The sequence below is a fragment of the Oncorhynchus gorbuscha genome, linkage group LG26 (genome assembly GCF_021184085.1).
Source record: "Oncorhynchus gorbuscha isolate QuinsamMale2020 ecotype Even-year linkage group LG26, OgorEven_v1.0, whole genome shotgun sequence".
Classification (NCBI taxonomy): Eukaryota; Metazoa; Chordata; class Actinopteri; order Salmoniformes; family Salmonidae; genus Oncorhynchus; species Oncorhynchus gorbuscha.
The window spans coordinates 20,732,440-20,749,827 of NC_060198.1; the positions used below are offsets into that span (position 1 = coordinate 20,732,440).

General features: G+C 45.7%; 1 protein-coding gene across 2 annotated transcripts in view; it reads left to right on the forward strand.

The window, feature by feature from the left end:
- LOC124016308 (heterogeneous nuclear ribonucleoprotein L-like) overlaps window positions 1–17,388 on the forward strand; it is an 81,935-nt gene that overhangs the window by 59,637 nt on the left and 4,910 nt on the right. Inside the window, exons 7-13 of one of the 2 annotated variants that reach the window (XM_046331856.1) lie at window positions 2,861–2,932; window positions 7,373–7,593; window positions 8,072–8,193; window positions 9,299–9,500; window positions 9,930–9,987; window positions 10,258–10,356; window positions 14,946–15,002. In XM_046331856.1, coding sequence (XP_046187812.1) covers window positions 2,861–2,932; window positions 7,373–7,593; window positions 8,072–8,193; window positions 9,299–9,500; window positions 9,930–9,987; window positions 10,258–10,356; window positions 14,946–14,959 — 788 coding nt within the window. In that variant the 3' untranslated portion in view covers window positions 14,960–15,002. Of the gene's footprint in view, window positions 1–2,860; window positions 2,933–7,372; window positions 7,594–8,071; window positions 8,194–9,298; window positions 9,501–9,929; window positions 9,988–10,257; window positions 10,357–14,945; window positions 15,003–17,388 lie in introns of those variants that run through there. The other variant, XM_046331855.1, reaches the window with a different exon arrangement.

A 17,388-nucleotide genomic window follows, 5' to 3' on the forward strand; every position in this document is an offset into this window, starting at 1 on the left:
TACTTTCTGAATGCACTGTAAAATAGCGTTGTCCCCACACCAAATATTATAACATTACAATGCTCAATAAAAGACAACCCTTGGTCTCTGAATTTGAAGCTCTCATGCTTTAACAATATGAGGTGCCATAGATAGACTACAGCCCATAATTATATTCATATAAATGGGAGCATGGTTTTTAACCAAGCAGAAAGCCTGCCTTGTGTGACTTGGGCTTGATTAAACATCCGTTGGACGGTGTAATTGACATGCCAGTCCCGATTCCCATTCTCTCTCCACAAATGGAGGGTAAACTGTCATGTTTTGTCTTATATCATCTTGTCATTTTGCTTTTCCTTCTGTTCGTTTCCCCCTGCTGGTCTTATTAGGTTCGTTCCCTTTTTCTATCCCTCTCTCTCCCCCTCCCTCTCTCTCCTCTCTCTATCGTTCCGTTCCTGCTCCCAGCTGTTCCTATTCCCCTAATCATCATTTAGTCTTCCCACACCTGTTCCCGATCCTTTCCCCTGATTAGAGTCCCTATTTATTCCTTTGTGTTCCGCTCCTGTCCCGTCGGTTCCTTGTTTTGTATTCACCATGCTGTGATTGTGTTTCGCCCTGTCCTGTCGTGTTTTTTGCCTTCATCAGATGCTGCGTGTGAGCAGGTGTCTCTGTCTACTACGGCCTGCGCCTACCCGAAGCGACCTGCAGTCTGTGGCCGCTTCTCTTGTTATTCCCCTCTACAGACTAGAGGATTTCTGTTATTCCCTGTTTGGATTTGAATAAACTCTGTTTCTGTTAAGTCGCTTTTGGGTCCTCTATCACCTGCATGACAGTAAACAGTGTCTTATCACCCACAAGCCAGGGCTGCTTTCCAATCGATCGCCTTGCCGTATATTGGATTTGAAGGTCTGTTTGACTTTGACGGCGTCAAGGACTTTTTGCCATGGAGCTGAAGATGTGTGGTCAGCTTCCAATTGTTTTTATTGACCAGAGGAAGGAGACAGAGAAGCAACTAGAAAAATAGCAAGAGGCTGAAAATAAACTGCTGTCATGATAAAAGGCTGAATAATAATGAATTGGAAGCTCTTTAGTGCAAGCAGAGAGAAATTCAAATAAAACAGCACCACACAAGCCTCTTGAGCCGCAGACGTTAAATTTAAATCCTAATCAGCTTGCATTTTGGGGAAATTGAAATGCTGTATTCGCACTTGAGGCCCTTAACATATCAGATGCTCTTCAAAAATAATTGTTCGGTGTATATACAGTATCTTATTATACAAACATAGAGAAGGACAGTGTGTAAAGAGATGTAATTCTTCTCATCAGAATCACATAGCAGTTTATGGATGTTGTCTTTCAAACCCCTTGTTCGTTCTTTTGAGTACATTGCCTCGAAGGTACTCAGGGACATTGCCTCAAAACACAAGTAAAGTCTAGAAGTGTATTCACACCTGCAGGGGACGTGCCTTATTAAACATTTAGCTAAGACACGAGAGAGACACGTCATGTGTGTTCCACACATCTCTTACCCCTTATCTGTAAAGTAAGATACAATTTCGATAGATTTATCCCAACTACTGGGATGACGTCATTGTCAGAGGCCTCTCTCTCTCTGTCTTTCTCTCTCTCTTTCCTCCTCACTCTCTCCCACAGTCTCTCTCTTCCCCCCTCTCTTTCTCTCTCTCTGTCTTTCCCTCTCTCTCTTCCCTCCTCACTCTCTCCCACAGTCTCTCTCTCTTCCTCCCCCCTCTCTCTTTCTCTCTCTCTGCCACTCTGTCAGGTGAATAGCGAACCTGTCGGCTCAGTGCAAGCATCAAGGTCACTCCTCCTCCTCTCCACTTTCTTTGTGGTTTCTGTACAAATATGGCAACCCACCAATCCCACCGGTTCCTGCCAGCCTAACTACTCGTTTTGTACCAATTAGCTTAGCCCTGCATGAGCTCGGTCCCCCGTGACCCGCGGGAGCTGGCGAGAGGATGGCATGCGTTCTTTTAACTCAGCGCCGCGCCGCACCTTCCATTTATGTCTGTGTAGCACCAGTTCTCTCTCGCATTGTTGATGTTAGACTTTGAAAAAAGGATGCTCAAATGATGTAAGACAGGTTGAGTCATTGCACTGAAATGCTTCATATAGTAGTCTGTAACTTCATTGGGATACGTTACATAAAAACGAATATATTGCATATGCTTCAGTCTTAGTTCGACAGCACCTAGAGTGTGTTTTTCTGCGTCTCTGCCAGTAAGCTGCATTGGGGAAAAGACTGAAAATACGCTTGTCTTTGTTCTGTTAGTCCTTTTCCTGGTGCACAGTAAGAAGATTAGGGTAGAAGGGTGCTTTATATACCTTTTTTCATGTCAATGCATTTTCCCTCCTATCTGGGTCAGCGTTTCCATTGAACTGTTACTCTGATATTTTAACGGTCATTTTAACACACCTCTCTTCCCCCCCAAAAAACACTGTTTTATTGTTCCTCTGAAATTCACCCAAGCTCAGTCAGCCAAGGAAGAGAAATGTGTCATTTGAAGTACAATGCCAAATTTGAACCAAAAGTGTATAGTTTTGTTGTTATGCCAATTACCAAACGTGTTAAGCAGTGTCTAGATTTGCTGTTACTAAATCGAATCTGCTTGCGTAGTGTGGTTTTATGGCTTTCAGTCATTCCTAGGCTGGCGTGCAAATGTGCCAATGTGTAGGTGTGTATATGTGCTTGTGTATTAGTCTTGTGTGTGTTGTCCTATGTGTGCATGACTGTGTCTGTTAGTCCCCATGTGTGTGTATCTGTGCGTGTCTATGCATTTTGAGTGGATGGATGTGCATATGGCACCTAGTGGCATTGTCACTTTACATTTGTCTTACACTGTGTATTCTGTCTGTGTTGCAGAGCGAGGGAAGGGGAGACAACGCCAGGCCATTCTGGGAGAGCATCCGTCCTCCTACAGCGACAACGGCTATGGTCAGTGTCGCTCACATTCGCTGCCTCTCTTTACCCCTCCCTCCCTCGCTCTTTCTCTATTTTTGTCTCATGTCTCTCCTGCCCTCACTAGGCTGGACAATAAAATGAGTCAAAATTCACCCAAGGCTGGAAAATGGCAAAAGAACGTTGGCTAAGCTGGAATACTTGTGCGGGCCTATAGTAGATGAAGGGAATCAAATGTTCCCAGAGCCTCTTCTGACTGGAGTGACGCTTGGAATTCCATTTTGCCTAAATGACTCCAAAAAATGTCCCAGCTGCTTTGTCGTATTTTACCACAACAATCTGTTATTTTAATTTTACCACAACAACCTGTTCTGAAAAATAACAACTCGGGTAGAAAGTAAACATCCACACCTCGATGATGCCAAGTGTGCTTATGTTTGTGTAACGAGGAAGTTGGGAAAAATTGCTACTTTTGACTATTTCTGTTCTAGTGATCGATGACAGCAGAGTACGCTGCCCAACTTTATGTAATTAGAAAGAGGAGATTATCCTGATTCAAATGGTGTCCGATTTGAAAAAATCTAAATATGGACATTGTGAGATTTCTGGCGAAATATACCAGCATGCCTCTCCATAGGAAAACAATGGGGGGAGCTCAGCGTTCCAAGGGCAAACGGTATTTCAGAGCTAGCTTTTGATGACAATGGACTACGCTGCCCAGCCTTACATAATTAGAAAGAGGAGATTGTCATGATTCAAATTGTGTCCAATTTGAAAAAATCAAAATATACACATTGCAAGATATTTGGCAAAATATACATACATACCTACATTTCCCTATAGGAAGCAATGGGACGACTTCAGAGTTCCATGAGTCATTTATTGTTGTTGTTTATATTTGAACTATCAGCAAGGTGGGCAGGTCTCATTGCCAACCATAGCAAAGCAGGCATTGTGACGTAGAACAATAGGCAATATTGTTCTACGTCACAACAATAGGGAATAGAACATTCGGAAGGCGAGTTGGTGCCATGGTGCTCAATAGAACAATAGGACCTGGCAGGGTGAAAAATGCCATAAAATAAGGCCTGTTTTTTCGTGATTACTTCAAAACTACGGCAAGCAGCTGGGACATATGGTAAAATTATGAAACTGGGCTCCACGTTAGATGCAATTAACTCATTTTTATCAGAAAAAAGGATTACAAAAAAAGCATAAAAATGTAATGTGTCCAGCACACACACACGTACACACACACACACACACACACACACACACACACACACACACACACACACACACACACACACACACACACACACACACACACACACACACACACACACACACACACACACACACACACACACACACACACACACACACACACACACACATTTAACATTTACATTTACATTACATTTAAGTCATTTAGCAGACGCTCTTATCCAGAGCGACTTACAAATTGGTGCATTCACCTTATGACATCCAGTGGAACAACCACTTTACAATAGTGCATCTAAATATTTTAAGGGGGGGGGGTGAGAAGGATTACTTTATCCTATCCTAGGTATTCCTTAAAGAGGTGGGGTTTCAGGTGTCTCCGGAAGGTGGTGATTGACTCCGCTGTCCTGGCGTCGTGAGGGAGTTTGTTCCACCATTGGGGAGCCAGAGCAGCGAACAGTTTTGACTGAGCTGAGCGGGAACTGTACTTCCTCAGTGGTAGGGAGGCGAGCAGGCCAGAGGTGGATGAACGCAGTGCCCTTATTTGGGTGTAGGGCCTGATCAGAGCCTGGAGGTACTGAGGTGCCGTTCCCCTCACAGCTCCGTAGGCAAGCACCATGGTCTTGTAGCGGATGCGAGCTTCAACTGGAAGCCAGTGGAGAGAGCGGAGGAGCGGGGTGACGTGAGAGAACTTGGGAAGGTTGAACACTAGACGGGCTGCGGCGTTCTGGATGAGTTGTAGGGGTTTAATGGCACAGGCAGGGAGCCCAGCCAACAGCGAGTTGCAGTAATCCAGACGGGAGATGACAAGTGCCTGGATTAGGACCTGCGCCGCTTCCTGTGTGAGGCAGGGTCGTACTCTGCGGATGTTGTAGAGCATGAACCTACAGGAACGGGCCACCGCCTTGATGTTAGTTGAGAACGACAGTTTGTTGTCCAGGATCACGCCAAGGTTCTTAGCGCTCTGGGAGGAGGACACAATGGAGTTGTCAACCGTGATGGCGAGATCATGGAACGGGCAGTCCTTCCCCGGGAGGAAGAGCAGCTCCGTCTTGCCGAAGTTCAGCTTGAGGTGGTGATCCGTCATCCACACTGATATGTCTGCCAGACATGCAGAGATGCGATTCGCCACCTGGTCATCAGAAGGGGGAAAGGAGAAGATTAATTGTGTGTCGTCTGCATAGCAATGATAGGAGAGACCATGTGAGGTTATGACAGAGCCAAGTGACTTGGTGTATAGCGAGAATAGGAGAGGGCCTAGAACAGAGCCCTGGGGGACAGCAGTGGTGAGAGCGTGTGGTGAGGAGACAGATTCTCGCCACGCCACCTGGTAGGAGCGACCTGTCAGGTAGGACGCAATCCAAGCGTGGGCCGCGCCGGAGATGCCAAACTCGGAGAGGGTGGAGAGGAGGATCTGATGGTTCACAGTATCGAAGGCAGCCGATAGGTCTAGAAGGATGAGAGCAGAGGAGAGAGAGTTAGCTTTAGCGGTGCGGAGCGCCTCCGTGATACAGAGAAGAGCAGTCTCAGTTGAATGACTAGTCTTGAAACCTGACTGATTTGGATCAAGAAGGTCATTCTGAGAGAGATAGCAGGAGAGCTGACCAAGGACGGCACGTTCAAGAGTTTTGGAGAGAAAAGAAAGAAGGGATACTGGTCTGTAGTTGTTGACATCGGAGGGATCGAGTGTAGGTTTTTTCAGAAGGGGTGCAACTCTCGCTCTCTTGAAGACGGAAGGGACGTAGCCAGCGGTCAGGGATAAGTTGATGAGCGAGGTGAGGTAAGGGAGAAGGTCTCCGGAAATGGTCTGGAGAAGAGAGGAGGGGATAGGGTCGAGCGGGCAGGTTGTTGGGCGGCCGGCCGTCACAAGACGCGAGATTTCATCTGGAGAGAGAGGGGAGAAAGAGGTCAGAGCACAGGGTAGGGCAGTGTGAGCAGAACCAGCGGTGTTGTTTGACTTAGCAAACGAGGATCGGATGTCGTCGATCTTCTTTTCAAAATGGTTGACGAAGTCATCTGCAGAGAGGGAGGAGGGGGGGGGGGGAGGAGGATTCAGGAGGGAGGAGAATGTGGCAAAGAGCTTCCTAGGGTTAGAGGCAGATGCTTGGAATTTAGAGTGGTAGAAAGTGGCTTTAGCAGCAGAGACAGAGGAGGAAAATGTAGACACACACACACACACACACACACACACACACACACACACACACACACACACACACACACACACACACACTCCCTCTCTCTTTATCCCTCTCATTCTGACTCATCTCTCTTTCTCTGTCTCTCACTCCCTCTCTCAGCATCACTCTCGATCCCTCTCTTTCAGTCTCCTCATCTTTCTCTTCTTCCACCTTTCTTTCTCCCAGTATCTCCCTTTCTCTGTATCCCCCTCTGACTCATCATCTCTTTCTCAGAATCTCTCTTTATCATTCTATCTGTCTCACCACATCTACAGTATCTCTTTTCTTTCCCATCCCTCTCTTAATCCATCCATCCATCCATCTCTCTCTCTATGTGACTGTCATTGTGCATCTGGTTTTTGGGTATCCTGTAATTAAGCTCCAACACCCACAGACACTTACATCTGAAGGAGGTGGTGGAGGTTGGATGGATGGATGGATGGAAAAACAGGGGGGAAGGGGTGGTCTCTGCATATGTGTGTGTGTCATACAGTCATTGGTGTGCGTGAGTCTGTATATGTGTGTCAGGAGTTTGGAAAGAGCGTAATGATGTGATGTGAGCGGCCGCTCTTGAAGGCACTTGGTAATTAGCCAGATCTGCAGGGGAAACTGGGTGCAGTGGTGTAGAAAATGGTCTAGGACTTTTTTAGTACTGCTGGAATTGTTTATCCTACTTCATGGGGGGCTGGGAGCTGAGGGGGAAGTTTGCACTGTCATCTCAACCATCCCCAATAAGGTCATCCTATGTCTGTGACAGCTTTTTCTTGTTCTTTCTTTCTCTATCTCTCTCTCTCTGCCCCCCTCGGTCTCTCTCTGCCCCCTCTGTCTCTCCCTTTCTCACACACTCTTTCTCTCACTCTATTTCTTTCTCTCCCTCACTTTCTCTCTCTTCCCTTCTCTATATTTTGTCTCTCTCCCTCTCTCTTTCTATCTCTCTCTCTTTCTCTCCTGCCCCCCTCTCTCTCTCCATCTCTCTCTATCCCCCTACCCTCATCCCCCTTTCTATTTCTCACTTTCTCTCAGTCTTATTCTCTCCTTCTCACTCTCTCTCTCTCTCTCCCACACTCTCCAGGGTCACACTGCCCCCTGCTGCCCCTGCCCAGAAATAACAGGTACAAGAGGAGCTCTCCCCATGACGCCCAGGAGGTGGTTGCCTACCCCCTGCCCCAGACCTCCTCCTATATGGGCCACGCCTCCAGCTCGTCGGTCGCCATGGTGAGCGGCCTGCACCCAGCCAAGATGAACTGCACCCGCATCTTCAACCTCTTCTGCCTGTATGGGAATATTGAGAAGGTCAGTGTCGGCGTCTGTTTTCTCACGAGATGAAAGCTAAAGCTACTGGGATTCAAAAAACATAATTAATTTCAAAGTTATAAAATGGATGTATCAATCCTGGATTGCTTCTTTACATGAGAGGGCTGAGGGCAATAGAATGACAGCTAGTGTGACTAGGGGGTGGATGCAATCAAGTTGCCATGGCAATCTTTATGCTGTAGCTTTGGTTACAGAATTACTGCCAGCAACCTACCACTTTGATTCAATTGAACCTTGATTGAACCAATTGAACCTTGACCTGTAATATGTTTTAGAGTGAGACTTCTTTCATTTGGTCTCTGTATTAACGTGGATAAAAACAAAAGTGTGCTTAGTGATTAGTTGACAAATTTAATCAAGTAATACAAAACTAACCCAAGGTCAGCGTCACCTAGTAGAATATCAGAAGGTCTGTACGGATTCACAGTGATGCCATTCGGTCTTATTAACGCCCCAGGTGAAGTTTATGAAGAGTGTCCCGGGCACCGCACTGGTAGAGATGGGAGATGAGTACGCTGTGGACCGATCCATCACACACCTCAACAGCATCAAGGTGTTCAGCAAGAGGCTCAACGTCTGGTGAGGATGCTACATGTTTCACCTTTGATCCCAACTCCCTGAACCCTAGCTTGATGAGCGTGACATTCATCTTTCCTCGATTCCTCACGTCCTCTCTCCTTGCCTCCTTCTCAAAAGCACCTTGGATCTTCTCCTCAAATGCGTTTTGAGAAGGAGGCAGGAAGAGAGGACACAATGCCATCCTTTGAAAGAGAAGGCTATTACCGTCATCATTATCATCAATTTGTTGCTTAGCAAGTTTTGGTTTTGGGAATCTTCAAAGCGCTAGGAAAAAAGCACAGTGGAGGTGCACAAAGGCCTTATTCGTCTCGACAGCGTTGGCTGTTTAAAGGCTCTGTGTGGGTTGCGTTGAGTTGTCCTATTGAATTGGCAGCCTCCATCCATCAGAATAATGAATTGCCTAAGCTGCTAGATCCAGACGAGTCTTTCCTTCAGCTCCGCTGGGATTCAACCCCGCCGTAAGGAATTCAAACAGCATTTCATTATGTTGGCGGACAGTCCACCAGTTACTGACTGCATACCCAATCTGAAGACATTGCTGCAACATGTGGGGCATTGTTTGTAACATGCTATATGTTGTGAAAGAGATGGATGTCGTGGCATGAAATACATATTTTTCTTATAGCATGCTATAAACCATGCCCCAAATAGTATAGCATGTTACAATACAAACAATTGCCCGAATAATTATAGCATGTTAAAAATGGCGCTGCCATAGCCATCTCTAGGCCTCTGAATGAGAGACTGCATAGCATTGAAAAACTTAAAGGGCATTTCATAAATCCCCTTCAACCCGTTGGGAGTTAGTCTCACAGCACTAAGCCGATACATACCTAACCTCTCGCTCCCCTCGGCCCTTGAGAGCCAATTTGTTATTAGAGGGTCAAGACAGTTTTTTTATGTTTACTCTTCCTGTCCCTATCTGTACCTCTGCATAAACCCCATTTAATGTGCTTCCTTTTTGTTCACCCACTATAGGAGGAAACATAGAATTACATATAGATTATCTATGGCTGCAAATCTAGCAGCTGTGTTCCTCTCCCATCTACATATCTATCTATTCATCCCTCCCTCCTTCCCTTCCTTGATCTTTCCCTCCCTCCAGTGTATCCAAGCAGCATGCGGTCATCCCCAGTCAGGTGTTTGAGCTGGAGGACGGCAGCAGCAGCTACAAGGACTTTGCCATGACCCGGAACAACCGCTTCAGCAGCGTGGGCCAGGCATCCAAGAACATCATCCAGCCGCCTGCCGCTGTGCTGCACTTCTACAATGTCCCGCCCTGCATCACTGAGGACGAGCTGCATAGGGTGGGTGTGGAGGGGAGGGAAGGGGGGAAGGGGTGGCTGTTTAGGCTGGATTGGTGACTGATGTCTTGAGAGGTGGGAGGTGGGGGTAAGGAGAGGTTGAACCCTTTCTATAGTGGAATTAAACATTTTGGATGACCCTGATAATGGGTAGAGAAGACACAAGCAAGTGGGGAGATAGTTCTTAACATTTTAATAAACAGTCATTCAAATCTTTGCATTATGTCAAGTTATTTGGCACCAGAGAGACAATAGCCCAGTGGGCCTCCAAGACCAGGTTTGAATAACACTGGCCTGTAGAAGCCTATTTCTTGTCCAGTGTTGAGATTCATATCATAACATCGCCATCTGGTGGATAATATATACAACACACTGAATTAATCAATGTTGATGCAATAGTTGAACCTTTTCTGTTGTGTGCTTTATGTTTAGTTATGTACAGAGCATGATGTTCCCGGTTTCATCAAGTTCAAAGTCTTTGATGCAAAACGTGAGTGCTCATTTCATTCATTATATTGGACTAAATGGACATTATATAACATGAGTCAATTCAGTAGAGGTACTAGTCATAGACATTCAGCTCTGTTTCTAAATAATGTGTCAGCAACAGCTAGGCACCTAGATTATAAATGTAATTAATAAGGAATAATATAAATAGATTAATATTATTCTACTATGACTGATATGAATAGACCATTATGAATGATTTTCCTATAAATGTTTCTAAATGCTTTCTAAATGCTTTCCCACTCCCTTCTAGCCAGCTCAAAAACTATCTCAGGCTTATTCGAATTTGACAACAAGACACATGCTGTGGAGGTTCTAACAGTCCTCAACCACCACCAGATCAGAATTCCAAGTAAGTACTGTGTCCTGCTCCGGAGAGAATGACATCAGAATGCTTGCTTCAATAACAGAAAAAAAAGAGCGAGAGATGATGAGAGAATGATAGAAACAGAATGGGTCACAAGGCAGTAGGCTGGATTCAAACCTATGCCAACACCACGTGTGCCAGAGACTGCAGCCCAAGAAAACCTCTAGAACACCCATGCCACCTCCTCTGTCTCTTTTAAGTGACATCTTCGAGACATTTAACATGGTTCTGACTGCAACTATCCACCCCAAAAATAAATAATAAGGTTGATGTCCGCCCCCCCCCCCCGCGAAAATCTAATTAGAATAATACACATTTCCCCATCAAAATCCGTCAGTTTCAGCTAGAGAGATATCAGTTTTTTTTGCATTGGATGCATCTCAATCCACCGTGTCCGCCTATGTCGCAATTCCGCATCTGCAGTGAAAGGTGACAGAGCAAGAGCGGTGTTTGTCAGAACATGAGACATCCCAAAAATCTGTCTTCTCACAAAATGTACATGTCAGTGTTTGCACTAGGATGCCCATAGGCCTCACAATACTCGTCTGAAGGTCCCCGGTACCAGTTGAAAAAATGTATGGAAGAGCACATGACTTGGACATACAAGACGAACTGGCACAGAGAGACAGGAAACACAGGGATAAATACGCTGGCACAGAGAGACAGGAAACACAGGGATACATACACTGGCACAGAGAGACAGGAAACACAGGGATAAATACACTGGGGAAAACAAGTGACACCTGGAGGGGGTGGAGACAATAACGAGGACAGGTGAATCAGATCAGGGTGTGACAAGTACTGTATATGGAGACTGTTTAATGCCAAAAAATATGGGGTTAAATACATGTCAAAATAAAAATAAATGTTTCCTGATATTTCTTATTTCTTTCAGATGTAGGAGAGACATTTTAGAAAAAAAACATTATTTTTATATTTTGGGGGGGGACTGTCTGTTGTTCCATGTAGTGAATCTGTTAATAAATGCGTTTGAGAGGGCATTATGGCCCAAAATAGTTTTCATCAAATATATATAGCAATATTTATTTGGGATACTTCAAGGGGTCATAAAATGCTAAATCAATAGCTAAATGATTCTTGGTATGACCTTCTTAAAACGAATACATATAGCTTAGTAGAACCCCCCCCAGTTTAGACAGGGCTTAAACTTTTTAGTGCCAAAAATAAGAGGTTAAATACATATTTTTAAAAAAAAATGTATATATAAACGTTTCCTGATCTCTCTTATATCTCTCAGATATAGGAGAGACATCAGAACAAACATCCTTTTGATATTTTGTTGGGACGATCTGTTGTTCCGTGTAGTGAATCTGTTATTCAATGCGTTTGTATGGTGTAATAGCAGTAAGGCCTCAAAAAACAATTAGACATGAAGGGGTCCTAAAATCATAAATCAAATAGCTAAATGATTCTTGGTATGATAATTCCATATAACTTAGCTTAGTGGGAACCCCCCCCCCCCTTATCAGTTAACAAAACAACTATACTACCTAAGCATAATGTTAATAATCAATAGCTGACTAGCACAGTCTGATTGCATAGAACCCCCCCCCAAAAAAAGTATAAGATAGTTGAAATGTATATGTTAACATTAATTCTGATACTGTAGGCCACATCTAAGGCTGTGTTTAGACACTAATTGGTATTTTGACCAATCACATCAGATTTTTTCACCAGATCTTTTTCAGTGCTCATTTGATTGCCAAAAAGACCAAATAGTGAGAAAACATTTTTGGGGGGGAATTTGGCTGCTCGTCTAAATGCAGCCTAAGTGACTTTCATTGTAAACCGTTTTTTCACTCAGATTTGAACCTTATAGAGGACATCATGTTGGAGGAAGTATCACTAGCCTGTAGCATGGAATAAAGCTAGGTAGTAATGCTAGCTTGTGCATGTCATTAAGAGGTGCTTATCTTCACTCCATGCGACAGGCTGCATTACACTTCTTTTGAGGGGTTTCCCTAATAAAACTCCAACAGTCGTACTGTAGGTTGGTGGAAATTAGGCTGAATAATAAACTGCATTTATCAATCGGACTCCATTATTATGTGAATAAATGCAATAGACTGTCTGGAGGATCTAGCACGATGGTGAATCATTGCATCACCGACTCAGTATGACTATAATGAACGTGTGTCTATCTTGCACCGTTATGCAATTACTAAGAGGCTAGATACAAATAGCTAGTCCTCGCGAGCGATGTTCAAGCATTCATTTATTGAGGCAAGCAGCTCAGGGATGTCAAGTTGGTACCCAAGCATGTGCTATGTGTTTAGTGTAATTAACAACGATCAAATGAAAGGCAAATAGTCAATCAAATAATTACTCTGTAAAACGAGGAATGCATTTACTCAATTCAACTAATACAATGTATTAGTCATGAAATAATTGACACTCAAACATTTACAGTGTACATGAAATACATGATACAGTACAGAATGACACAGAGTAAATGATTATCCCCAATAGGCTAAGACTTAACGTGGTTACACATGTCGTCAGTTCAGAATAATCTCGAAAAGAAAAAAAACTATGTGTGTCTGATACACATACGAGCTTGGTAGCAAGTTCTCAAAGTATGAGCGAATTCTGTCATGTTTTGTCATATATTGTCATGTCTTGTCCCTGTGCTTTCTCTTCTATTCGTTTTCCCCCTGCTGGTCTTATTAGGTTTCTTTCCCTCTCTCTCTATCCCTCTCTCTCTCTATCCCTCTCTCTCTCTATCGTTCCGTTCCTGCTCCCAGCTGTTCCTCATGCTCCTAACGACCTCGTTTACTCTTTCACACCTGTCCCCTATTTTGCCCTCTGATTAAGTCTCTATTTCTCTCTCTGTTTCTGCTTCTGTCCTTGTCGGATCCTTGTTTGCTGTTCGCTGTGTACTTGTTCCGTCCTGTCGTGTTTTTGCCTTCATCAGATGCTGCGTGTGAGCAGGTGTCTCTGTCAGCTACGGCCTGCGCCTACCCGAAGAGACCTGCAGTCTGTGGCCGCTAATCCTGTTATTCCCCTCTACAAACTAGAGGATTTCTGTTATCCCCTTTTGGACATTTCCTGTTAAGGATTCAGGATTTGCTATTTTTCTGTCTGGACTTGAATAAACTCTGTTTCTGTTAAGTCGCTTTTGGGTCCTCACTCACCGGCATAACAGAAGGATCCGACCTAGAATGGACCGAGCGACTACGGATTCTCTCTACTCTGCTGTCGAGTTCCAGGGAGCGATGCTAGGCAGACACGAACAGGAATTGTCTGCTGCTCGACATGCCGTTGAGACCCTGGCCGCCCAAGTCTCCGGCCTCTAGGAGGAGATTCACAATCTCCGACTCGATCCACCGGTTACCTCCTGTGCTTCCGGGTCTCCGGAGCCCAGAATTAATAACCCACCGTGCTACTCTGGGGAGCCCACTGAATGTCGCTCGTTCCTTACCCAGTGTGATATAGTGTTCTCTCTCCAGCCCCACACGTACTCCAGGGGTATTGCTCGTATCGCCTACGTCATATCTCTCCTTACTGGACGGGCTCGGGAGTGGGGCACGGCTATCTGGGAGGCAAGGGCTGAGTGTACTAACCAGTATCAGAACTTTAAGGAGGAGATGATACGGGTTTTTGATCGTTCTGTTTTTGGGAAAGAAGCTTCCTGGTCCCTGTCTTCCCTATGTCAAGGTAATCGGTCCATAACGGATTCCTCTATAGAGTTTCGCACTCTTGCTGCCTCCAGTAACTGGAACGAGCAGGCGTTGCTCACTCGTTTTCTGGAGGGACTCCACGCTAAGGTTAAGGATGAGATTCTCTCCCGGGAGGTTCCATCCAGCGTGGATTCGTTGATTGAACTCGCTATTCGCATAGAACGACGGGTAGATCTTCGTCACCGAGCTCGTGGAAGAGAGCTCGCGTTAACTGTGTTCCCCCTCTCCCCGACACTACCATCTTCCCCCACTGGCTCAGGTGTTGAGCCCATGCAGCTGGGGGGTATTCACATCTCGACTAAGGAGAGGGAACGGAGAATCACCAACCGCCTCTGTCTTTATTGCGGTTCCGCTGGTCATTTTGTCATTTCATGTCCAGTTAAAGGCCAGAGCTCATCAGTAAGCGGAGGGCTACTGGTAAGCGCTACTACTCTGTCCTCTCCGTCAAGTTCCTGTACTACCTTGCCGGTCCATCTACGCTGGACCGGTTCGGCAGCTTCCTGCAGTGCATTAATAGACTCTGGGGCGGAGGGCTGTTTTATGGACGAAGCCTGGGCTCGGGAACATGACATTCCTCTCAGACAGTTAGGGGAGCCCACGGCCATGTTCGCCTTGGATGGTAGTCCTCTCCCCAGTATATTATGTGAAACACTACCTTTAACCCTCACAGTATCTGGTAACCATAGTGAGACCATTTCTTTTTTGATTTTTCGTTCACCTTTTACACCTGTTGTTTTGGGTCATCCCTGGCTAGTGTGTCATAATCCTTCTTTTGATTGGTCTAGTAATTCTATCCTTTCCTGGAACGTTTCTTGTCATGTGAAATGTTTAATGTCTGCTATTCCTCCTGTTTCTTCTGCCCCCTCTTCACAGGAGGAGCCTGGTGATTTGACAGGAGTGCCGGAGGAATATCATGATCTGCGCACGGTCTTCAGTCGGTCCAGAGCCAACTCCCTTCCTCCTCACTGGTCGTATGATTGTTGTACTGATCTCCTCAAGAAGCGTTTTACATCCGCTCCTATCCTTGTTACACCTGACGTCACTAAACAGTTCATTGTCGAGGTAGACGTGTCAGAGGTGGGCGTGGGAGCCATTCTGTCCCAGCGCTCCCATACTGACGATAAGGTCCACCCTTGCGCTTATTTTTCTCATCGCCTGTCGCCATCGGAACGTAACTACGATGTGGCTAACCGCGAACTGCTCGCCATCCGTTTAGCCCTAGGCGAATGGCGACAGTGGTTGGAGGGGGCGACCGTTCCTTTTGTCGTTTGGACTGACCATAAGAACCTTGAGTACATCCGTTCTGCCAAACGACTTAATGCGCGTCAGGCTCATTGGGCGCTGTATTTCGCTCATTTCGAGTTCGTTATTTCTTATCGTCCGGGCACTAAGAACACCAAGCCTGATGCTTTAACCCGTCTCTTCAGTTCTTCTGTAGCCTCTACCGACCCCGAGGGAATTCTCCCTGAGGGGCGTGCTGTCGGGTTGAATGTCTGGGGAATTGAGAGACAGGTAAAGCAAGCACTCACTCACACTCCGTCACCGCGCGCTGGTCCTAGGAACCTTCTTTTCGTTCCCGTTTCTACTCGTCTGGCCGTTCTTCAGTGGGCTCACTCTGCCCAGTTAGCTGGCCACCCCGGCGTTCGGGGTACGCTTGCTTCTATTCGCCAGCGTTTTTGGTGGCCTACTCAGGAGCGTGACACGCGCCGTTTCGTGGCTGCTTGTTCGGACTGCGCGCAGACTAAGTCCGGTAACTCTCTTCCTGCTTCTGCTCCTGCCCTTGCTGTGTCTCAGTCTGTCCCCAGCCACCGCATCTCTCCTGGTCCTGTTCCTGCACTTGCTGTGTCTCAGTCTGTCCACAGCCACCGCCTCTCTCCTGTTCCTGGTCTTAGCCTTGCTGTTTCTCAGTTTGTCCATAGTTGTTACTCTCCTGGCCTGTTTGGTCCTGATTGCTCTAACTCTTACAGTTCTCTACCCGTGTCTCATTTTTATAATAGTAATTGCACTAGATTCCCTCTTCATCGTTTCCCGTTACGGTCCTGAGGAGAGGAGTTGGGTTCTTTCTCGGGACGTGCTGGACCGTTCGTTGATCAATGATTTCCTCCGTTGCCGCCAGGGTTCCTCCTCGAGTGCGCCAGGAGGCGCTCGGTGAGTGGGGGGGTACTGTCATGTTTTGTCATATATTGTCATGTCTTGTCCCTGTGCTTTCTCTTCTATTCGTTTCCCCCTGCTGGTCTTATTAGGTTTCTTTCCCTCTCTCTCTATCCCTCTCTCTCTCTATCCCTCTCTCTCTCTATCGTTCCGTTCCTGCTCGCAGCTGTTCCTCATGCTCCTAACGACCTCGTTTACTCTTTCACACCTGTCCCCTATTTTGCCCTCTGATTAAGTCTCTATTTCTCTCTCTGTTTCTGCTTCTGTCCTTGTCGGATCCTTGTTTGCTGTTCGCTGTGTACTTGTTCCGTCCTGTCGTGTTTTTGCCTTCATCAGATGCTGCGTGTGAGCAGGTGTCTCTGTCAGCTACGGCCTGCGCCTACCCGAAGAGACCTGCAGTCTGTGGCCGCTAATCCTGTTATTCCCCTCTACAAACTAGAGGATTTCTGTTATCCCCTTTTGGACATTTCCTGTTAAGGATTCAGGATTTGCTATTTTTCTGTCTGGACTTGAATAAACTCTGTTTCTGTTAAGTCGCTTTTGGGTCCTCACTCACCGGCATAACAGAATTCACTCCCCTCTTAAACAAATTCAAGCGGGAACGTACCCCAACCTGAATTAACACTTCGTAACACTTTGCTAGTGAAAACAAAAGGTAGGAACAACACACCCAGATTCTTATTTAATCAACTCTAATCAATGTTAATGTTATGACCGTTAAACAGGAATGTGCCTGATAACCCATTAACCCAATATAAAAAATGTTATCTCTTTTTTTTAATTGAACCATTATTTAACAAGGCAAGTCAGTTAAGAACAAGTTCTTACTTACAATGACGGCCTACCCCGGCCAAACCCTAACCCGGACGACGCTGGGCCAATTGTGCGCCGCCCTATTTGACTCCTAATCACAGCCGGTTGTGATACAGCCTGGAATCAAACCAGGGTCTGTAGTGACACCTCTAGCACTGAGATGCAGTGCCTTTATAGACCTCTGCGCCACTCGTGAGCTGTCCAGTTACTTTAAAAATACAGAAAACATCAAATGCAATAAGACATCAAAATGGGCAGCTCTTTATAAGCTCTTGAAACAAACCAAACACTACAATTTAATTCACACAGTAACAGTTGTCACTCCTCTTCTGATATCAGTGACCCCAGGACG